The sequence below is a fragment of the Saimiri boliviensis genome, chromosome 12, assembly GCF_048565385.1.
Source record: "Saimiri boliviensis isolate mSaiBol1 chromosome 12, mSaiBol1.pri, whole genome shotgun sequence".
NCBI lineage: Eukaryota > Metazoa > Chordata > Mammalia > Primates > Cebidae > Saimiri > Saimiri boliviensis.
This window is the reverse complement of record NC_133460.1, coordinates 15,706,298-15,730,067: the sequence shown is the minus strand read 5'-3', so window position 1 is coordinate 15,730,067 and position 23,770 is coordinate 15,706,298. Positions and strand designations below refer to the sequence as shown.

Here is a 23,770-nt window from a genome sequence, read left to right as displayed (position 1 = left end):
TACCCATTTTAGGAGGTGTCAGAGTCATGTGGATTGTACACATTCACTAAAGCAAAGTAAATAGAGGCACTAAGCCAAATGTTTCTTATCCTGATTAGTAAAGCAGATGTATAGTTTTGGTTGTTGTAGCAAACTCTTGTGACGGATGGATAGCTATTTCCATGTTCCCCAGCCTTGTTTTTAGTCATTTGTCCATGTTGATACTCTAAAACTGGATGTTCTTCTTGTTAACTAAACATCAGAATTGCATTTTGTAGGATCCTTTAACTTCAAAAAGCAAGTATTATTGGCATAAAAGATTTTAGATTCTTGCTCTCCAAAACGTGACCCCTGTTTAGATACAGGGAGATGAGTTCATTTTAATGCCTACAGTCTGCATCAGTCAGTTTTGTGAAACTTTAAAGTGGCAGATTTTTTTTTTACCATTGGTATCTTACCAAGAGTCACTATTTTTATTGATTTTAGTAATACAAATTCCTAATCATTTTTAAACCATTCTTTATCAATATTTTTCACTCATTTCTTAACACCTTGCTATATTAGAAAACAAATTGGTTGCTTTTCTAAATTTGAGGTAAATTTGACTTCTTTGTGGACTGTAAGATATTAGGGGCAATTGTGATTATTTGGTGGGAAAAAGGTGATTTAGGTGCAGTTACATATCTGAAACCACTTCAAAGTCAATAAATATTTAATAAGTTGGCAGAAAGCTTAAAAGAGCACACAAAAGCACAGTATAAAAACAAAAAAGTGTTAGGAATGGGATGATTTTTTGTTCTTAGTTTTTTAGTTCCAGTGGTAAGAAAGTTAACATAATTGCTTTCTTCCCAAGGAAGTCATCAGTATTTGTATTCTATTCTAGCTAGTAGTGGGCTACTTTTAAAAGCTATTTGTTTCGTTGGTTAGAAAGGTAGTGTAGATGATGGTTGACAGCAATTTTTCTCTAGTCCTTGTTAATTAAAATCAGATAATTCCTGGTTGGTATAAAATCCTTAAAATAGATTGAGTAGGTCAGAGTTTATTTTAGATAAAAATAGAGTATGTATTATTTGTTTTTTTTTCTATTTTACCACTTGAGATTAGTTCTTAAAGGAAAAAAATACTTTAAAGCTGGACAAGAATGACATTCCATTGGCAAATTATGTAATTATGCATTAGGATGGGGGATTAGTGCATTATGAACTCTTTTATAGTTCCCTGATGGGTAGCAAAGAAAGAACTTTTGTCTGAATAAACATCCCAGTAATACTCATCAAACTAACTTTTAAAACCCTAAGATATTTGTGAGATGTGTCTTATATTTAGCCAACATTATTTTTTATTTACATTTATTGATCCCTGTGGTGGGCATTGGCTAAGAACTTTGAGGGTGGTTACATTTCTCTTTGGGGCTCTTAAGTCATGTTACTTTTATTTTAAAACTGTTAATTCCCTGGAACATAAAATACCTGATGAAGACATTTTTCTTCGATCCATACATCTTCTTGCATTCTCCATTTTAAATGAAGAATTCTGACCTTACAACATGTTAAATAAGCAAACCACGTACTACATAGAAAGCTGTAGGGTAGTCATGTCTTTGGGATTATTTGCTAAAGATTTTTTAAAAAACTGATAGTAAAACTATTTCAGAGGATCAAATCATGAAAAAAGTTTAGTGTTAAAATACATTTATATTTTAATTTTATTTTGAAAAGGAAATGTTTTATTCCTCTTTGCACAGAGTGGTTTATGAAGATGGCTATCTCCTGACTCCATACATCTTTTATACAAAGATGCCTCTTCAAATATGCCCAGTTGTCTTCCCCACTTCAGAGTTACAGAATTGCCAGTTAGTGAGTGGGGCAGAATGCTTAAGACTCATTAATACACATTTTTTAAAGCCCTCTTATATCCTTTATATATACTTGCTGTGTTTGATTAAATTAACTTTCTTCAGCTATTAGAATCCATCATAATAAGTGACAGCTCTGTCGGCCTTCTCCTCAGGGTGCCTTTGTTTTTCCTGTTTTTGACTTAACATCTTTACCCTGATAAAGCTGTAGTTTCTTTGACGAGAAGCACTCTTACTCTTTGTATGAGAGACTAAATAAACATACTCAAACTGAAGAGTACATTTTCAAAAATTAAAAAAGTAGCAATTATATGGGAGCTGCTACTTATTAAAGCAATTATCTGAGCCCTTAAAGGGCTGATTGTTTTTACAATGTTGTGTAATAGCCTTGGAGGAAAATTAGATTTCTTATTCTCTTCATCCAGTGTACATTGTCTTGAGCATTGTCAAATTTAGAGACCGTAGAGACACATGGGACTCCTAGTAGTCATTCAATACTCTGAACAGATTTTCTGTGTGATGCATTTTTTCCTTGTAATTGAGTCCCCTCTTCCCCTCCCCCTCCAACTGATAGCCTTTTATAACTGTGTGGAATATCTAGAGAAGAATGAAGTAGGCTGAGCTACACTTTCAAGCTTAAAACCAAATAACATTCTTTAGAAAACTAAGAAAATGCCCAATATTTCAACATTAAGTGTCAATAGGGAGGGGCTAAATGATCACTTTAAGATGTTTTCAGTTTGGAACTTGAATGTATGTTTAATTTTTTGTGAACAGATTGATGACTCTTCCGCGTCTATTTCTCTGGCCCAGCTTACAAAGGTATATATATATATATATATATTCTTGAAAATATAAGTCTTTTTCTAACATCATATTTTTTATGTGGAAAGGTTTTTTAAGAGGGGTTGGGGGAGGATGTATTTTGCAAAAGCATTGTACATATTATTACTATCCTGTAAAGAGTAGTTGCTGTTTTGAGAAGATAGGGGAGTACTTTGTCAGCCTCAGCGTATTGGAGTATTGTTCACCTTCAAGACAGAAGAAACACATGAAGCTACACTTAAGTATTTTTTTTTTCCCTCATACATTTTGTTTAATTATACATTGGAAACTAACAAGGTTCTGGAGTAATTTCCTGGTTTTGGCTATAAATTATGTGGACTTTTTTTAAGCAGCCAAAACAGAAGATTTCCTTTCCACGGACGATTGCATGGTTATTTCTTGAATATTTGACTTGATCCCATGAAGGTCAATATTTTAAATGTGATACAGTTGTTTCTTTATGCTATAGAACTGTAGTCTGCATTAGAAAAAGTTTTGAACAACCTAATTTGTTTGAACACAGACTACATGAATTGTGTAAGTGTATAAAGCTGTTTGCAGGAATATACCAATGTGTATGTTTGGCAGAGGGGCAAATTGTTACCTCCTGAATCATTGTATATGCCATGTTTTGCGATAAGATTGCTTGCATTTTCTGCTCAACAATGTGTATCTTCTGTTTGGGAAAGCACTAGTGATGGATTACTTTTTAAAGCAATATATTTAGCTTGCAAATTGTGCCTTTAAAAAAAAAATAGGCAGACTTTTGAGGGCCAAGAAGGAACCTGTCCAGTTTTCCAAAAATCCTTTTTCCCTGCCATCAGAAATGTGAAACCAAATTTAGCAACCACGATTAATGAAAAGATGGATTTTCCATTAGTGCTGTCCCTATCTTGTCCTTGGCTTTGTTATGTCCTTTCCCCTAGACTGTATCCCAACAAAATGTCCTAGTAACAAATTGCTTTTTAAGCTCCTGTTCTGGGAAAATTAAGCATTAAAATTGAGTATTCTAAAACATAAAGTGGACTAAAGCCATCCTATTTTATAATTTTCTAATGCAAAGTGGTTTAGTATAGAGTTAACACTTTAGATATTTATAGTTTACTGTTTTTATTCTTAATGTACTGTAAGGACCATATTTGAGTTTTTGGTCTATTCCTACCATTGTTTCTTTGCGGGGAGGAGTTGGGAAGGTTTGGGGGATTGTTTTTTTTCTTTTTCTTTTTTTTTTTTTTTACTACAGGTATTTGTAAAATAATGTTTGGGTTCAAACAAATTAGTTGTTAAACATCTGTAATCCAGTTTTCTGTAAATGTTGCTGTTGTTTTAAGCTCTGTTAATGTTAAGCATTCTTTGTATATAAAATTACAATAAAATGTTAAAACTGGTTGCTTGTTTTGTGGATGAATGTAAAGACAAACCCCAGTGAATGGCTGATATGAGTGCTAAATGCTTGAAGATTCAAGTTGTTAGAAATCACTCCCTTAGACCCTGCTTATATCTAGACCTGATATATCATACCTCAAAGATGAAATCCATAAAACTTATCTGGAGAGTTTAATTTAAAATTATTATGCTCAATGCACATCCTTTGCACTTGATTTGAAACTAACAGCACTACCTAAACAGCCTTCTGCTTCTAATATCTGCTGCATAATATGTTCAGTCATTCTACCCTCATCCCTACCTTCACATTATAAGTATAAATTATAGTCTTAATGCTCTGACACTTGAATTTTTAAAACATCAAGTGTTTCTCTTCTAACTTAATATCATTTTCTTTAACTTGTAGAAAAGTAGTATGCAAGTCTTACTGTAAGGTACAAACAGGGTCTAAGGTTTGAGTGCCCCCAGAATGACTTTCTTCAGCCTTGCAGACACCCAAACATCATGTAATTACCTAAGGAATTCCCAAGTGCCTCTTCCAGGTTATACGTGTAAATAGTTGTTTTTATGCAAGGTTAGTTAGATACTGCTCTTTACAGGATGAGTGGTGTTGTCTTTGGCTGTGTGGTCTTAAATGTGTTTCTAATGTGTGTGTCAAATAATTACCTGTTAAACAGACTGCCAATCTGGCTGAAGCCAATGCTTCTGAAGAAGATAAAATTAAAGCAATGATGTCGCAATCTGGCCATGAATACGACCCAATCAAGTAAGTTCATAAATATTTTACACAAATAGGAACTTTTGGGGTGGGTTTTCCACCCCAATTCAAAAGCACTGCTTTTTCAAAGTCATTGTGTACATGTAATTTTTTTTCCCCTTTTTAGTTACATGAAGAAACCTCTAGGTCCACCACCTCCATCTTACACATGTTTCCGTTGTGGTAAACCTGGACATTATATTAAGAATTGCCCAACCAATGGGGTAAGTTCAAAGTAGAAATCACTTTTTTCCCTATGGAATTGTTTCTTAGCCATTTTATTTTTCTTGGTTAATACTGCCTTCTGTAGACAATGGCAAATGAGTGTGATCTCTGGAGCCAAATTTGCCAGGCTTCAGATCTTGTTTCTGCCCCTTAGCTGAGTGAATTTGGGCAAGTTACTTAATCTCTATTAGCCTGTTTTTTCTTCTCTAAAATTGAGATAGAATAGTACTTAACTTTACATAGCAGTTATGAGGATTAAATGAGATCATATGTGTAAAGCACTACAAGTAATAAAATAAGCACTGTATAAGGTTAGCCAGTTTATTAAATAAAGATAACTTTTGTCTCTTCTCCTCTTCCTTTTTCCTCTGAATAGGATAAAAACTTTGAATCTGGCCCTAGGATTAAAAAGAGCACTGGAATTCCCAGAAGTTTCATGATGGAAGTGAAAGATCCTAACATGAAAGGTGCAATGCTTACCAACACTGGAAAATACGCAATACCAACTATAGATGCGTAAGTATGCAAATGAGGTATGACCTGTGGAGACTCCAGTCAGTCACAGGGTATAGTGCTTTAATCATGGGCTTGTAACATGGCTACTTGGATTCCTTGAGAATTTTGTATGCCAAGGTCATTAGTCTCTATAGCTCGCATTTCTGTGAGACTGCAGTCTGCTCCATTTAAAACAAATTTAAAATGGATTTGGGGATTTTTGTTATCAGTGAGTGCCACTTCCCTTGTAGTCTTCTAATTTTTTCTTTTTCTGTCATTCCCTGCTTTCTTCCTCATTCACATACATACTCCCACATAATATTATTATATATGCTACTTGCATTTTTAAGTGAACAAAACAGATTGTAATCATTTTGAGAAACAGGAGGCTTAAGGATAAAAGCTCTGCATGATGTTGAGATAAATTTAAGTGTCAAGCATAAATGAAATACTGAAGTATCTTGAATAAATTTGGATATACCCTGTGAGTCTTAAGATTCTCAAGTAGGGTTTATTTTATAAACCACTAGTTCAGATCAACTGTAGCTCTGTAAAACACCTCAATGCCCATTTTTCATGTGTATTCAGATTTTATATTATGAACCAGTTTTTAGTGAAATGGACAGATGTGAAAATTTAGTGCAGGGTTCAACTAGGTAACTTCCCATTTTATCTGCTTTTATTAATGTAGTCAGTTACTTTTTTCATTACCTTCAACAGATGTGAACTCACATATCATACAACATAATATTAAGTGCTCCTTTGGGCTGTGGTTTTCTAACTTTGTTGTGCATAAGAAACTCCTACAAAAGTATGTTAAAAGACTGGTCAGGTAGAGTGACCTTGGGCAAAAAAAAAAAAAATAAGATCCTAGTTGCTCTGCCCCACACCCCTGCTTTTTATTTAGAGGTTATATAAGACCCTGATTCTACATTTTTAACAGATTGTCCAGGAGATTATGAAGTTAGGAGATCCTCAGAGCATAAATTTACAGAATAGGTGTTCATGTTCTCAGTGACCAAAAAAAAAAAAAAGTACTATATGTAAGAATAGTTTTCCTCAGCTTCATGCTATAAATATTATTGAAGTGTAGTGTAGTGAGCAGGTGGGGATAATGAAAATAGCTATGCCATAGAATAATATTGAAAAGATCTTGTATTTTTGAATATGTACTTCAGTAAATAGTGTTTTCATTCACAGATAAGAATGTTTTCCTAAACTCCCAACCCTGCTCACTTCCTCAGCTTCACCCCCATCTATTTTTTATCAGTCACCATCCTGTGTTTTTGTGGTTCATCATTGAACAGTCTGTTGTTATGCTGTTTCTAATTCAGAGACATTTCATAGATGTTTCCAAACAATTTTAGCTTGAAATTGATTATTTTTACAGACACAATTAAGAGCAGACCGCTTCATCTATGTTATGTAAAATTTTTAAATAGAAATTTGTGTTGGAAAAATTAGTATCACCTGTAAACCCTAACTAATAATTAACTTCATTGCTTTTGAATGCTGAAATACAAATGTCCATTTGTGCCAGACACACAGCAAATACTGGGGAAAGATGGGAATCCAAATATTTTAAATGAAACTTTCACTCTCTTCACTAACACCACTGATAAGCAACTCAGACTCTTCTTCTGTTTCTTTTTCTATCCTCTGTTCTCCTCTTTTTTTCTTTTTTTTTTTTTTTTTCTTTTTTCTCTCTTTTGGGCAGTGGGAGACTCCTCTTTCACAAATTGGGAACAATGGGGCATAAGCAAATTGATACTTATTTCTGGAATCGTGGTGATGTCTATGGAGCAACTGCAACACAAATAACACACCTAAGGTACCCTACTCTGTATAGCCGAGATTCTTTCATTTTCAGCATTGAGATAAACACACTGTTCCTGAATGAAATAGAAAGGGTTTCTTTAGGGATTCCTGTGTTTTGCAAATTTGCCTGATTACAAAGAAGATGGGGGTGTAGAAGCAGTGGTAACAAGTCTGAGAATAGCTGTTTTAGTTTTTTTTAGTACTATATTTAATGCCCAACATTTCTGCAAAATGCATTTCTACAAAAAACTGGACCTAGAGTGTCTAATGAGGTGTTACTTGACATTTTTGTAACACATATTTTGATCATTTAAGTCACTAACGCTTAATTGACTATAAATTGATTAACCTCTCTTAAAATACTAATAAGTAGATCATGGGTTTTGGTGTCTCATTCTAATAATTATTTGTGTGGTAATGGCATAATATTCCCTTGAACTAACTATCTTTAATAGTATAATGTCAGTACTGATTTTATTTCCCATCTTGTGGCATTTACTCCAGTACCTTCACAGGTTTGAGGGACTTTTCGGATATGGAGAAGGGAAAATTTGGGGGGGGGGGTGTTAATTTGTTTTTTTTGTTTTTTTTGCAAGAAACTTAGTAGGAAAAATTGTGATTGTGGTATTGTCTAAATTCAAGTCTTGTCTTTGTCACTTAAACAGAACTTTATGGCATAGAACATTTTGCTTTATTTCTGGCCCTCAGTTCTTAGAGTTATGGGTTCTAAGATTGTTTTACTGTATTTATAGCATTTCTTCTCTTATTTTTGTTATACTTGTTTAGACTTTTGTGTCTTTTTTAGGGTGAGGTTGTACATAATTACCCCCTTATTTGAGAAGATATGGTGCTTGTCTAATTTGGCATTATTCTGAATTATGTGTTGCCATTATGTTATACTAGAACATGTAGCATGAATACTATGCCTTCTTAACAGTGCTAAACCACTGAATTCCTTCTTTTACAGAGAAGCATATGCAATTGGGAAGAAAGAGAAACCTCCCTTCTTACCAGAGGAGCCATCTTCTTCCTCGGAGGAAGATGATCCTATTCCGGATGAATTGTTGTGTCTCATCTGCAAAGATATTATGACTGATGCTGTTGTGATCCCCTGCTGTGGAAACAGTTACTGTGACGAATGTAAGAAATGCCGAATCTTGGAAACTGTGTATTTTAGAATATTTGTATTTACTCTTCCTAACCTCATCTATTTTAATAACAAAATAAATAATGTTGATGACAAGTGTTGATCAGTGAGCATTTAGTAATGAAAAGTCTGTTTTTGTTATTCTATCTTTTTTAAACAATAACCTCTTTGTCCTTTGAAATAATAGAATTGACCACCTTCTGTACCTTCATCAGGGTGACCTGACTGACAGGTTTTTTTATATAGACTTTTTGTTTCCTGTATGTTTTAAGCGGTATCCAGAATTTTAAAACCTTTTTGGGCCTTAGATAATTCTGGAAATTTTTTTAAGTAAATCCCTTTTCTGGATTGTGAATAGCTTATCCTAATTTTTCTAGGTATATTAAGACATACTTCCTGTAGACATATTTATTACCCAGCATTTGCCATGCTGTTATGACTTTTTAAATCACTTATATTAGCAGTTGTTTCCTGCCACTTATCATGTACCTTCTTACACTGAAGAAATCAGTGTTATCTGAAAATTTGCTCAAACCTGCTCTGGCTCTTTTCATTCTTAAAGATAGTTTTGAAATATACAGCCCTCCATACACATGGTTCCGCACCTGCAGATTCAGCCAACCACAGATGATAAATATTTGGGGGAAAGAAACAGTAAAAAATAATACAATCGTAAAGACTAATACAGATTTTAAAATATAGCATAACAACTATTTGCATAGCACTTATATTGCAGCAGGTATTATAAGCAATCTAGAGATTATTTAAAGTATGCTGGAAGATGTACATAGTAGTTATATGCAAATACTGTGCCTTTGAGGTAGTTGAGGGACTTGAGCACCTGCAGATTTTGTTATCCTCAGAGGGTCCTGGAATCCATCCCCTTCAGATACCTGTAAATCTTTGTTTTTTGACCTCTTCAGTGAAAAGACCAAGGTCAAGAAGAGGTTGGTAAAGACTTGTTTCAGAATATATCTTAGATTTAACAAACCACTTGATATTCCTGGAGTTTCATTACACTGAAGCATGATCTTCATATCTGTAATTTAGTGTTGCTCTCACTTGCTGTGCTGTAGGTCTCATTTCCTTGCCTGAATGAAAACCCCAAGTTAGCCATGTAAAAGTTTTGTCTTTCTAGACTGACTCATATTTCTATTTTGTTTTCTACAATATTCCATTTACTAGCTAAACACAGAATAATATTTGAGAAAGTGCTTTTGTTCTCAGTTCAGACATTTATTTCAATGTGTCCTTTAAAAAAAAAAAAAGTTGAGGTCCTTACTGTTTTCCCCAAGGCTGGCCTTGAACTTCAGGACTCGAGTGATTTTCCTGTCTCAGCCTCCCAAGGTGGCATCCTGTCTTAGGCCACCACACCCAGCTATGACTTCTCTTTTTTTAGCATAGCATCAATCATAGAGAAAAGAGCAGAGGGGTACTGTAAGATAAGAGATTTTACTTAAGTTTGTTCATCTAAGAAGTGATTAGCATGATGTGCTTGGAAAAACGGTAATGTAACAGAACAAATGTAGACCATCCTTTTAATTCATTCTGTAAACACTGAGTTCCTACCATGTTTTTATTAATACTTGAAATCTTACACATAGGTATAAGAACAGCACTCTTGGAATCAGATGAGCATACATGTCCAACGTGTCATCAGAATGATGTTTCTCCTGATGCTTTAATTGCCAATAAATTTTTACGACAGGTAGCTAACTTTGTATCCATTTTATGAAAAATTTATTTTTAATCTTTAACTGATTTAACTGTACTTCAGTGAATACTACATAACATTTTTCTGTATTATTATGCTTGGTATCCCTAGGCTGTTAATAACTTCAAAAATGAAACTGGTTATACAAAAAGACTACGAAAACAGTTACCTCCTCCACCACCCCCAATACCACCTCCAAGACCACTGATTCAGAGAAACCTACAACCTCTGATGAGATCTCCAATATCAAGACAGCAAGATCCTCTCATGATTCCAGTGACATCTTCATCAACTCACCCAACTCCCTCTATATCTTCATTAACTTCTAATCAGTCTTCCTTGGCCCCTCCTGTATCTGGAAATCCATCTTCTGTTCCAGCTCCTGTACCTGATATAACTGCAACAGTATCCATATCGGTCCATTCAGAAAAATCAGATGGACCCTTTCGGTAAGCCTATGTATTTTTCACTGTTAGAAACCAAATGAGGTCAATGATGTTACATTTTGTTGTTGGGTATCACTTTAATAGCTTTTTTTTTTTTTTTTTTTGAGAGGAAATCTTGTTCTGTCACCCAGGCTGGAATGCAGTGTCACAGTCTTGGCTCACTGCAACCTCTGCCTCCTAGCTCAAGTGATTCTCCTGCCTCAGCCTCCCAGGTAGCTGGGACTGCAAAGTGTGTGCCACCACACCCAGCTAATTTTCGTACTTTTTGTAGAGACGGGGTTTCACCATGTTGCTCAGGCTGGTCTCTTTTTTTTTTTTTTTTTTTTTTTTTAACTGCAGCAACTTTAATATAGGTCAAGCTGTTCTTGAATTCCTGACCTTATGATCCACCCACCTCAGCCTCCCAGAGTGCTGGGATTACAGGCATGAGCCACCGCACCCGACTTTAATAGCTTTCTTAGTGGACCACTGTGTTCAGTAACATGGGATGACTTGTAAGAAATGATTTAGTCTTACTGCGGGAAGAGGAAAATAAAGGTGATTTGTTCGGCAAATGATGATTAAGCATCCCAAGGTCAAATACTACACAGGTTGCCAGCAGCCCCTGTTAAATGTTAAATGTACTATATACCATAACAGCTCTGAACTTCAGAGGTGGGAGAATTCACTTGTGGTCATAATGATGCTACTGGATAGGAGTAGATTTGAGTAGAATAGTTTGGATAGGTAGAGACAAGGGGGTTAAAAACAGGTAAGTAGAAAACTCAGGAAAGTGATTAGGGACATAATTAATGCAGGAGAATAGTGAAAACTCACTTAAAGCCTACCACTTCAGAAATGAGACTTTTGTGCATGTAGCTTAACGGCTCATAAATTCTTTAAAAAAAAAAATAGGTATCAGGCCCATTTCAGACATACTGAAGCAAAATCTTTAGGATGAGACCTTTACATATACATTTAAGAAATTCTAATCTAGTGGAATTTATTTGGTTGATAGTGGGAATAGGCCCAGAGAGTTCTGTGGCTGACCCAAGATTATCCCTTTAGCTTAGTGGTAGAACTAGAGCTAAAACACTCCTAATCCTAGGGGAATTTTTGTCTCCATAGGCCACACTTTAAGTTTTACTCTTCTTGCAACTGATTTCTGTCATAACTATCATAGCTTCTTAGGGAAGGTCCTTCGTTTTTCTTTTCCACTTACATATAGAGAACTCTTCAAAGTTTGAGTCCTCGCTCACGTTCCTCAAAAGTATTCATCATCTTTGCATCTTTGACTCATCTTACTGCAGATGATGGGTAAACAGCAACAAACCTTTTTACTCTTAATTGTCCCTTTCTGATAATTTTTAATGTGTTGTAATTTACATTTTTTTAAGGGATTCTGATAATAAAATATTGCCAGCTGCAGCTCTTGCATCAGAGCACTCAAAGGGAACCTCCTCAATTGCAATTACCGCTCTTATGGAAGAGAAGGTAAATTTTACTCTTTAATTTGAGATTTCTTATAGTAGGGTTTTGTTTTTACCTTTTTTTTTTTTTTTTTTTTAACAATTTCTGTTCATTTGTGGTTGTTTCTAAAGGGTTACCAGGTGCCTGTTCTCGGAACCCCATCTTTGCTTGGACAGTCATTATTGCACGGACAGTTGATCCCCACAACTGGTGAGTAAGATCACTTTTAGACTTTTTTCCCTTTAAAGAATAATTTTAGCTTGATTTAATAGGCAACTTTTTATTTACCTTACTGTTTTTATTTTTTGTTTCTAGGTCCAGTAAGAATAAATACTGCTCGTCCAGGTGGTGGTCGACCAGGTTGGGAACAGTGAGTAGTTGTTTACAATAATCTTCAGATGATTGCCTGCAAACTAGATAACGGAAGCTTCAAACCAGGCAGCGGGTTGCCGCTCTTTATTGTAAACTTTCACGTGCCAGATTAACAAAATTCAAGCTTATATGAGTTGTTTTTCTTTTTTTTTAAATGAGTAAATCTTTTCTAAAATACAAAAATCTTAGAATTTTTTTTCTACTTTCATGTCCAACAAATGGGGATCTTGACAGGACTTCAGTTAATGAGTAGGATTAGAATTACAGAAAAGTTATTTTAACTATGGTGTCAGTTATTTTCCTAGTAGGTTTAACTTTTTCTATCCTTAATTTGGAAGATCAAAGTTTGGTTTGAGTACGTAAATACATAATAAGATTAAAGTCTACCAAACAAAAATTTGTTGTTTTAAGTCATGTCTTATTCCACAGGATATGTTTTTTCCACCTTGAAATAGAAAGAATTTTGATTTTCTCTGTGGGATATTTCATGGCATTGAAAATCAACAGACTTACTTAATTATCTTTTTATTTATATAATTTTTTCTGTTTATATAATCCAATTGAAAACTGACATATTCTTAAAGTATGAGTTACTAGCAGGATATATCAGTAGAATGAACATAGAATTTAGAAACAGGTAGACTTGGGTTTTGAATCCCATCTTCTTCATTTTCTAGCTGCATAACAGTGGTCATGTGGTTTTACTCCCTAACATCCATTTCCTTGTTTGGAATTGGAATGACACTACCTACCTAGCTTCATAGGGCCCAGCAGACAAAAGGGCTTGTATGTAACAATAAGTTCACAGAGTAACTTATAGAATGCTAATTAAAATGTGATATTACATAAAGTCATCTATTTTAAGGTCTAATTACTGTTATAATACTGTTAATTGGGGGGAAAGTTAGTTTTAAGTAAATAAAATGTTTGCTCACCTCTCCTCTATCCAAAATAAGTTTAAGAATTGGGGAGTAGGAAAAAGTTTTTGAGTAGTTAAAATCAGTGTTTTAACATCTATGCATGGAAAGGTCATGTATTATACCCATGGAAAAATACTTGAGCTTATTTTATTTTTTTCTCTCATACAGTTCCAACAAACTTGGCTATCTGGTTTCTCCACCACAACAAATTAGAAGAGGGGAGAGAAGCTGCTACAGGTAGGTATGCTAAAAATCTTGGAAAATAATCATCTTCTTATATATGTATATCACGAAAGAATATATATAACATCAAAGAAATTAAAGCACAGCAGTGGCAGGCAGGAAGGAGGTCATTTGTTTGGATTATGTTTATCACTCTTAAGTCCTCAATAGTTACCCTTAAAGAGGCCTAGAAAGAATAAATTACATATAGTATCTTAAATGATGGTTTTTAAGACATTTTTAATGTTCCTTCCCAGTGATTACTTTCTATCAGCAAACAGCAGAGTATTGGCTTGTATTTACCCTCTTGGAAGTAGAAGAAAGTCGTTAAGACTCAGACAATCTCTAAGATACCAGTTTAAGATGAAAGTTAACAAGCTCAGCTCCCAACTGTCAAAAAGAATTATATTTATTTATCTTCTAGACTCCACTGTCCCAATCATCTCCCACCTTCTCTTCCAAAAGAAGAGACAGGAGATTGTTAGAGGCTCCAGCTCTGGGCAGGTACAAGCATTATTAATCCAAGAAGTAAGAGTCTTACTGTCTAGGTCAGGGATCCCCAACCCTGGGCCACAGACTGGTACCTGTCCTTGGCCTGTTAGGAACCAGGCCACACAGCAGGAGGTGAGCAGCAGGTGAGCAAGCTTTACCACCTGAGCTCCACCTCCTGTCAGATCAGCAGTGGCATTAAGATTATCATATGAGCATAAACCCTGTTGTAAACTGCGCATGTGAAGGATCTAGTTTGCACGCTCCTTATGAAAATCTTAACTAATGCCTGATGATCTGAGGTGGAACAGTTTCATCCTGAAATCATCCCCCCATCCCACTCCTGTCCCTGGAGAAATTGTCTTCCACAAAGCAGGTCACTGGTGCCCAAAAGGTTGGAAACTGCTGGTCTAGATCATAATCACCACCAGGATAAAGGGGCCTCCAAAACTTTATAAAAAGAGTTTTGGCCAAGTGTAGTGGCTCATGCTGGTTAATTTGAGAACTTTGGGAGGCTGAAGGGGGAGGATTGCTTGAAGCCTGAAGTTCAAGATTAGCCTGAGCAACATAGCAAGACTCTGTCTCTACAAAAAAAAAAAAGTTAAAAATTAACCAGGCATTGTGGGATACACCTGTGGTCCCAGCTACCTGGGAGGTTGAGGCAGGAGGATCACTTGAGCTTAGGAGGTCGAGGCTACAGTAAGCTCTAATCGCACCACTGCACTTTAGCCTGGGGGATGGAGTGAGACCCTGTCTCAAAAGAAGAAAGAAAATTAGGGATATCTTCTAGTGCTTCATTGCTAAACTTACTAAAAAGTTTACTCTGTCATTACTGGATCACATTTTAAAAGAAGGGTAATATTTAATAATTCATGGCTCTCTGAACAAAATACTTAAAATCTAAAGCCCTGCTGCTGCTGTTGTATACCAGTTATTTATAATTTAAAGAACCTGTAGTTTAACAGAAGTGAGCCCGTTCTATTTCTTTGGTGAGGCACAAATTAGAAACTTTAGCCCAACACTGTTATTTTTACTTAAGCCTTTGAGAGAAAGCATTGATATTTTCATTGTTAATTATACAAGTTAAAACTAGAATTTATTCTGCTTTATATGATCTTCACCCACCTTCTACATCAAAAAAGAGGTTACAGGAGGTGGTTTTCCTTCATTTGAACTTTTGGGGCTGGGTGCAGTGGCTCTCGCCTATAATCCCAGCACTTTGGGAGGCTGAGGCAGGCGGATTACGTAGATCAGGATTTTGAAACCAGCCTGATGAAACCCTGTCTCTACTAAAAATACAAAAATTAGCTGGGCATGGTGGCACACGCCTGTAGTCCCAGCTACTTTGGGAGGCTGAGGCAGGAGAATTGCTTGAACCCTGGAGGTAGAGGTTGCAGTGAACCAAGATCAGAACCACACCCCAGCCTGGGCAACAGAGCAAGACTCTGTCTCAAAAAAATAAAAAATAAATGAGTAAGTAAGCTTTTGGGTAGAACTAGGTCATAGCAGCATTAACCTGTCAGTTCCTTCAAAAGACAGTTTAGGAAGTAATGGGTGGTAATTAGTGGAGTGATAATCAATCTGGACTTCATAAAAGATAACTTTTAAATACAACATTTCCACATAGAGAAGGTCCCATAAACTTGCATCATCTCAGTCGCTACGTGACCTTAAAAATGATGTTGTAGAGTTATTTTTACAAATAAATGGTATTTATGATTCTATACTAGTTGAATAGTTGGTTCTATTTCACTGTTTTTAAGTTAGAAAATAATTATAGATAGAAAAGATAAGCTTACTTTTCTCAGGTGACTTTAGTTTGAAGAAGTAATACCTTGGAATTTATTTCTCCAGAAGTATAAACCGTGGGCGACACCACAGCGAAAGATCACAGAGGACTCAAGGCCCGTCACTACCTGCAACTCCAGTCTTTGTACCTGTTCCACCACCTCCTTTGTATCCACCTCCTCCCCATACACTTCCTCTCCCTCCGGGTGTTCCTCCTCCACAGTTTTCTCCTCAGTTTCCTCCTGGACAGCCACCACCTGCTGGGTATAGTGTCCCTCCTCCAGGGTTTCCTCCAGCTCCTACCAATTTATCAACACCTTGGGTATCATCAGGAGTGCAGACAGCTCATTCAAATACCATCCCAACAACACAAGCACCACCTTTGTCCAGGGAAGAATTCTATAGAGAGCAGCGACGACTAAAAGAAGAGTATGTATTCTGATTTGGAATTATTATACACTTTTTTCATTTTCTGATAATAACATTAAATAGGTATCTGGAAACGTTTTCCAGTGTTTCCAGTTAGTATGAGAAATTCACCTAAAATTTAAACCAAAGCCATACAAGCAACTTCCTCAGGGATTCCTAGTTTATAGTTTTAAAGTGGAAAACTAATGGCAATTTCATTCATTTCATTCATGATCTAATTACATTTGTCTTGTTAGTTTTCTTAAATGGTTTTTGTTAACTTTCACTCTTTAACTTTATTTTACTAGGGAAAAGAAAAAGTCCAAGCTAGATGAGTTTACAAATGATTTTGCTAAGGAATTGATGGAATACAAAAAGATTCAAAAGGAGCGTAGGCGCTCATTTTCCAGGTTAGTGTTTTGCAAGCCTTCACAACAGAATTACAAATGGGACTTTGAATATCCAGGGATTAGCTATGGATATAAAGAACATTGCACTTAGGAATTTTTCTGATTCGGTCTAGGTGTATAGAAGTGAAGATGTAGCTTATTTCCCAATATCTGTTCATTGAAATAATGTCTCAATGTAAATTCTATTGTGTAGAACTAACAGTTATGGGGATTAAATTACCCTTGTCCCTTGAAGTTATTTATAGTATCAAATAATTGGGAAATGTTTTTGGAAGGAAAGAAATAGGGGAATAGCCAAAGAACAGTTCTCAGGACCCTATTACCATAAGGCTACAGCTTCTTGCTGGAACATTAACCTGTGTAATTATGAAGTAATAGTAGAGTACAAATTGCTTTATTGATAGAAAAAGTAAATTATAAAAATTCCCTGGAAGTTTGTTTTAAAAGACTATTTTTTAGCTTTACACTTGAAATGTGTTTTCTTTTACAACTAGGCTGTTGGCCAGTATAGGACAAAAAACAGACTCCTACCTCAATATTCAGATAGGAAGTGAAATTTAAATTTAATTGACATTTTGTTTAATGTTAGTTAGCTCATATAACTCACGGTACATTAATGCACTCCACTCTAATTGTTAAGACTTCACTTTTATTTTGTAACAAGTGATTGCTCTGATTTGTGTACTTTTTTTCCATTCCAGTAGAGGTCACTGTGCCTCTTTTAATCATCTAAGATGAAATTTGATGCAAAGACAGATGAAACCGTGAGAAGAGATTGCTAGAATCTGAGAGTCTGTGTTTTATTTTGTATATATTTCTCAACTATCAACTGTTGTTTTGTTTTGTTTTTAGGTCTAAATCTCCCTATAGTGGTTCTTCGTATTCAAGAAGTTCATATACTTACTCTAAATCAAGATCTGGTTCAACACGTTCACGCTCTTATTCTCGATCATTCAGCCGCTCACATTCTCGTTCCTATTCACGGTCACCTCCATACCCCAGAAGAGGCAGAGGCAAGAGTCGAAATTACCGTTCACGGTCTAGATCTCATGGATATCATCGATCTAGGTCAAGGTCACCTCCTTATAGACGCTATCATTCACGATCAAGATCTCCTCAAGCATTTAGGGGACAGTCTCCTAATAAACGTAACGTACCTCAAGGAGAAACAGAACGTGAATATTTTAATAGATACAGAGAAGTTCCACCACCCTATGACATGAAAGCTTATTATGGAAGGAGTGTTGACTTTAGAGACCCATTTGAAAAAGAACGCTACCGGGAATGGGAGAGAAAATACAGAGAGTGGTATGAAAAATATTATAAAGGTTATGCTGCTGGAGCACAGCCTAGACCCTCAGCAAATAGAGAGAACTTTTCTCCAGAGAGATTTTTACCACTTAACATCAGGAATTCTCCCTTCACTAGAGGCCGCAGAGAAGATTACGTTGGTGGACAAAGTCATAGAAGTCGAAACATAGGTAGCAACTATCCAGAGAAGCTTTCAGCAAGAGATGGTCACAATCAGAAGGATAATACAAAGTCAAAAGAGAAGGAGAGTGAAAACGTTCCAGGAGATGGTAAAGGAAATAAGCATAAGAAACACAGAAAAAGAAGAAAAGGGGAGGAAAGTGAGGGTTTTCTGAACCCAGAGTTATTAGAGACTTCAAGAAAATCAAGAGAACCTACAGTTGTTGAAGAAAATAAGACAGACTCATTGTTCGTTCTCCCAAGTAGAGATGATGCCACACCTGTTAGAGATGAACCAATGGATGCAGAATCCATCACTTTTAAATCAGTGTCTGAAAAAGACAAGAGAGAAAGGGATAAACCAAAAGCAAAGGGTGACAAGACCAAACGGAAAAATGATGGATCTGCTGTGTCCAAAAAAGAAAATGTTGTAAAACCTGCTAAAGGACCCCAAGAAAAAGTAGATGGCGAACGTGAGAAATCTCCTCGATCTGAACCTCCACTTAAAAAAGCCAAAGAGGAGACTCCAAAGACTGACAATGCTAAATCATCATCTTCCTCTCAGAAGGATGAAAAAGTCACCGGAACCCCCAGAAAAGCTCACTCTAAATCAGCGAAAGAACACCAAGAGACAAAACCAGTCAAAGAGGAAAAGGTGAAGAAGGACTATTCCAAAGACGTCAAGTCAGAAAAACTAACAACTAAGGAAGAAAAGGCCAAAAAGCCTAATGAGAAAAACAAACCACTTGATAATAAGGGAGAAAAGAGGAAAAGAAAAACTGAAGAAAAAGGTGTAGATAAAGATTTTGAGTCTTCTTCAATGAAAATCTCAAAACTAGAAGTGACTGAAATAGTGAAACCATCACCAAAACGCAAAATGGAACCTGATATTGAAAAAATGGATAGAACCCCTGAAAAGGACAAAATTTCGTCATCAACTGCGCCAGCCAAAAAAATCAAGCTCAACAGAGAAACTGGGAAAAAAATTGGAAGTACAGAAAATATATCTAACACAAAAGAACCCTCTGAAAAATTGGAGTCAACATCTAGCAAAGTTAAACAAGAAAAAGTCAAAGGAAAGGTCAGACGAAAAGTGACTGGAACCGAAGGATCCAGCTCAACTCTGGTGGATTATACCAGGTATCTGACTGTAGGGGGTGGGTGTGGAAATTGTTTGGGGGAAGGATTTTCTTTAGTTTTATCCATGCTTGTGCTTTTTATATTAATTATGAATGTGCTGATCTAGGGAAGTAGGCTGGTTTTATTTAGTCTTTTGTTATCTTTGAAAAGAAGGGAATTGCTAAAGTCAAGGTTGTAAGTAAATTTTGGGGGTGAGCCACATTTGTTTTTATGCAATCATAATCTTAAATTGTGTATCTTTTTTAGGACAGGATAAGATTTTTTTTTTTTAAGTTAAAAGGACATTTATTGTGTTTAAGTTAGTATTTTTGTATTTATTGGTGTTCTATAATTAGTAAATTCTTCAGTAATTAAAAATATTGTTATTCTTTTTAGTACGAGCTCAACTGGAGGCAGTCCTGTGCGGAAATCTGAAGAAAAAACAGATACAAAGCGAACTGTGATTAAAACTATGGAAGAATATAATAATGACAATACAGTGCCAGCTGAAGATGTTATCATTATGATTCAGGTTCCTCAATCAAAATGGGATAAAGATGACTTTGAATCCGAAGAAGAAGATGTTAAATCCACACAGCCTATATCAAGTGTAGGAAAACCTGCTAGTGTTATAAAAAATGTTAGTACCAAGCCATCAAATACAGTCAAGTATCCTGAGAAAGAAAGTGAACCATCAGAGAAAATTCAAAAATTCACCAAGGACATGAGCCACGAAATTATACAACACGAGATTAAAAGTTCAAAAAACTCTGCATCTAGTGAAAAAGGGAAAACCAAAGATCGGGATTATTCAGTTTTGGAAAAGGAAAACCCTGAAAAGAGGAAGAACAGCACTCAGCCAGAGAAAGAGAGTAATTTGGACCGTCTGAATGAACAAGGAAATCTTAAAAGTCTGTCTCAATCTTCCAAAGAAGCTAGAACATCAGATAAACATGATTCCACTCGTACTTCCTCAAATAAAGACTTCACCCCCAATAGAGACAAAAAAACTGACTATGACACCAGAGAGTATTCAAGTTCCAAACGTAGAGATGAAAGGAACGAATTAACAAGAAGAAAAGACTCTCCTTCTCGGAATAAGGATTCCGCTTCTGGACAGAAAAATAAGCCAAGGGAAGAGAGAGATTTGCCTAAAAAAGGAACTGGAGAGTCCAAAAAAAGTAATTCTAGTCCCTCAAGAGACAGAAAACCTCATGATCACAAAGCCACTTATGATACTAAACGCCCAAATGAAGAGACAAAATCTGTAGATAAAAATCCTTGTAAGGATCGTGAAAAGCATGTATTAGAAGCAAAGAACAATAAAGAGTCAAGTGGCAATAAACTACTTTATATGCTTAACCCACCAGAGACACAAGTTGAAAAAGAGCAAATTACTGGACAGATTGACAAGAATGCTGTCAAGCCTAAACCCCAGTTAAGTCATTCTTCTAGACTCTCCTCTGACTTAACTAGAGAAACTGATGAAGCTGCTTTTGAACCAGACTATAATGAAAGTGACAGTGAAAGTAATGTTTCTGTAAAAGAAGAGGAAACCTCAGGAACCGTTTCTAATGACCTGAAAGATAAAATAATGGAGAAGGCGAAAGAGAGCCTGGACACAGCAGCCGTGGTCCAGGTGGGAATAAGCAGGAACCAGAGCCACAGCAGCCCCAGTGTCAGCCCCAGCAGAAGCCACAGCCCTTCTGGAAGCCAGACCCGAAGCCACAGTAGCAGTGCCAGCTCAGCAGAAAGTCAGGACAGCAAGAAGAAGAAGAAAAAGAAGGAAAAGAAAAAACACAAGAAACATAAAAAGCATAAGAAGCATAAGAAACATGCAGGCACTGAAGTAGAATTGGAAAAAAGCCAAAAACACAAACACAAGAAAAAGAAGTCTAAGAAGAACAAAGATAAAGAAAAGGAGAAGGAGAAAGATGACCAAAAAGTGAAATCTGTCACTGTGTAAAAGGACAGATTTTAAAAATTGACTTAATTACTAAGTCATCTGTATTAAATTTTGTTATAATGTAAAGAGATTCAAGCCTTGTAAATAATGACATGGAAGACCCTGTGCTGCACTTAAAATATTGCTGCTTGATTATTTGATTTTTACATCAGAGCTTTATAACACGAACTTTTGTACAGAATTGTGAGTTGTGACCATGTAACGAGAGGTTTTGCTAGGGCCTATTATTTTTAACCACCATTAATTAGTTGGGGTGGAGTTTACTGTAATGTGAAATTTTCACATTTGAATTTTTTTAATTGCCTGGCAAAAGCTGATATCAGTTCTAAAATATCGGCAGAATGATTTGCTGAATTCATTACAACCCCGTTATGTCACTTTTTGATTACAATAAAAGTTTTCAGTAAACTTTTCAAATGTTGAGTATTCGCGTTATTACGGAAAGTAGTGCCACATCTATAGACTTTATATACTTAACCTACCAGACACAGGTTATGTTTGTGTCTCCATTTCCCTATTTTAGTTTTAAAAACTAGTATTTAAGCTGAAAAACTTCATAGATGGGCTCGTGGTAAAGGCCAGAAATGAATCGGGATTAATTGGAGATGTAGTTAAATAAATCTAGGAGAGGCCGGGCATAGTGGCTCATGCCTGTAATGCAAGCACTTTGAAGGCCAAGGCAGGCGGATCACCTGAGGTCAGGAGTTCAAGACCAGCCTGACCAACATGGTGAAACCCTGTCTTTATTAAAAAAAATAAAAATAAGTCTAGGAGAGTCTTGAATTACATAGAAATTAGAAGTTTGAGCTTTCAAAATGGTTTGGATTTGAATATTAGAGATGCAGAATTGTGGCTCATTTATGGCAACATATTTTTCTGAAAACCCTGATGAATGAGTATTAAATTCCTTGATAAAGTAGAATGCAGCTAAACCGGTGAGCATCTGTGGCCTACCTAATCTGCCCAGTTGACAAGCAAGCAGTAATTACTAGTTTCCTTCATTGCTCTGGTTTGGGAACTTGGGGACAGTGAAAAGGTACTGAAAGCATTTGAGGAATGAGGGTAGGAATGGTACTTTAGAAACATGGTGTAAGTAGGGATTGAGAGAATAATCTTTTTTTCCTTTATCAGCCAGGCTGGAGTGCAGTGAAACAATGTCAGCTCACCGCAGCCTCCACCTCCTGGGTTCAAGTGATTCTCCTGCCTCAGCCTCCAGAGTAGCTGGGATTGCAGGCATGCGCCACCACACCCGGCTAACTTTGTATTTTTGGTAGAGACAGGGTTTCACTGTTGGCCAAGCTCATCTCGAACTCCTGACCTCAGGGTGATCTGCTTGCCTCTGCCTCCCAAAGTGCTGGCGTGAGCCACCGTGCCTAGCCAGTCATAGATTTTAAGCGCTATACAGGCATACCTTTTTTTGACTACGTGTTTTTCGAAGTGTAATACTTAAAAATAGTAAGTGACATTAAAATTTTAGAATGTTAATTTGTATAGATGACATCCAAATACTGTAAAGATCATGAAAGCTTTTCAGAACTGAATTAAGTTAGAGAAATGCTGCCTCTAAATCCAATTAACTTTCCTCTAGAGGGCCCTGTGTTTGTTATGATGCTTAGATTACATTTGCTTATTCCCAAACACCCTTGTTGCCAAGGATGGGATGTCTGGCCTAACCATTCTGACTCAGCACCACCCCACACACAACACACGCTGCCATTTCTACTTTAAAATATTCTAGCTAGATTTACTGTTAATTCTTGCTAATCTGGACCAAAACTCTGGATTCAATCTCTGACCTTCATAGGATCTGGCACCCAGAACTGACTTTATCATACATTCCATCATCTGTGGTGAATTTCATTACCTAAGCTCATTGTTATTTAAGCTAAACTGACCTTTTCTTTAACTGCAGTCCACTCCTATGACAATTTTCTAGTTACTCAGCACCTGTGACAGTTCCTCTCTTGATGACACACTGGAGTTAAGCTCTTGTGGTCTCAACTTGGTCTTCCAGCTCCATCCTTTGTTGGTCTATTTGGGGCCAACAAAGTTTCAACTCATCCCCCAGTCTCTCTTCTTTCTACTCTTTCCCTTCCCTGGTGCTATATCCCGTTGTTTGAGCCACGCGCTAACATCCCTATAACCTGCTGCTACTTACTCATCTCGCTGCACCCACACAGCTAACCTTCAAACCTGGATTAAGGTCCTGAACACTGCTTAACAAAACGAAAGAAAAACAATGTAAGAAGGAACTTATTTGCCAGGCACTGTGCCAAGTGGTTGTACTTAATTTAATCCATAAAAATTCCAGCGGCACATGAAGTCTTGTGTTACTTTAAGCAAGAAAGTCCACTACCAGTGAAGGCTCAGTCCAGCCTTGGATAGTCAAGCCAACTCCTAACTAATCCAACTCGCCCCCACCATGTAGAAGAGAAAGCCAGCAAGTAAGACTCCACCTCTTGCTGATCCCCAAAAGACCATGTTATGTCTCCCTATCTTTTGCACTCAGC

At 36.3% G+C, this 23,770-nt stretch overlaps 1 protein-coding gene across 4 annotated transcripts in view; it reads left to right on the top strand.

The window, feature by feature from the left end:
* The window catches only part of RBBP6 (RB binding protein 6, ubiquitin ligase), a 33,121-nt gene extending 11,444 nt beyond the window's left edge, over window positions 1–21,677 (top strand). The window contains exons 4-19 of one of the 4 annotated variants that reach the window (XM_010340791.3): window positions 2,612–2,656; window positions 4,723–4,811; window positions 4,930–5,026; window positions 5,404–5,543; window positions 7,240–7,353; window positions 8,308–8,480; window positions 10,092–10,195; window positions 10,313–10,650; window positions 12,024–12,120; window positions 12,228–12,306; window positions 12,412–12,466; window positions 13,557–13,625; window positions 15,954–16,316; window positions 16,604–16,705; window positions 17,558–19,315; window positions 19,691–21,677. In XM_010340791.3, the coding sequence (XP_010339093.1) occupies window positions 2,612–2,656; window positions 4,723–4,811; window positions 4,930–5,026; window positions 5,404–5,543; window positions 7,240–7,353; window positions 8,308–8,480; window positions 10,092–10,195; window positions 10,313–10,650; window positions 12,024–12,120; window positions 12,228–12,306; window positions 12,412–12,466; window positions 13,557–13,625; window positions 15,954–16,316; window positions 16,604–16,705; window positions 17,558–19,315; window positions 19,691–21,260 (5,193 nt within the window). In that variant the 3' untranslated portion in view covers window positions 21,261–21,677. The remainder of the gene's footprint in view (window positions 1–2,611; window positions 2,657–4,722; window positions 4,812–4,929; window positions 5,027–5,403; window positions 5,544–7,239; window positions 7,354–8,307; window positions 8,481–10,091; window positions 10,196–10,312; window positions 10,651–12,023; window positions 12,121–12,227; window positions 12,307–12,411; window positions 12,467–13,556; window positions 13,626–15,953; window positions 16,317–16,603; window positions 16,706–17,557; window positions 19,316–19,690) is intronic. The other 3 variants (XM_003930207.4, XM_074381918.1, XM_003930208.4) reach the window with 3 other exon arrangements.
* Window positions 21,678–23,770: the final 2,093 nt, after the last annotated feature.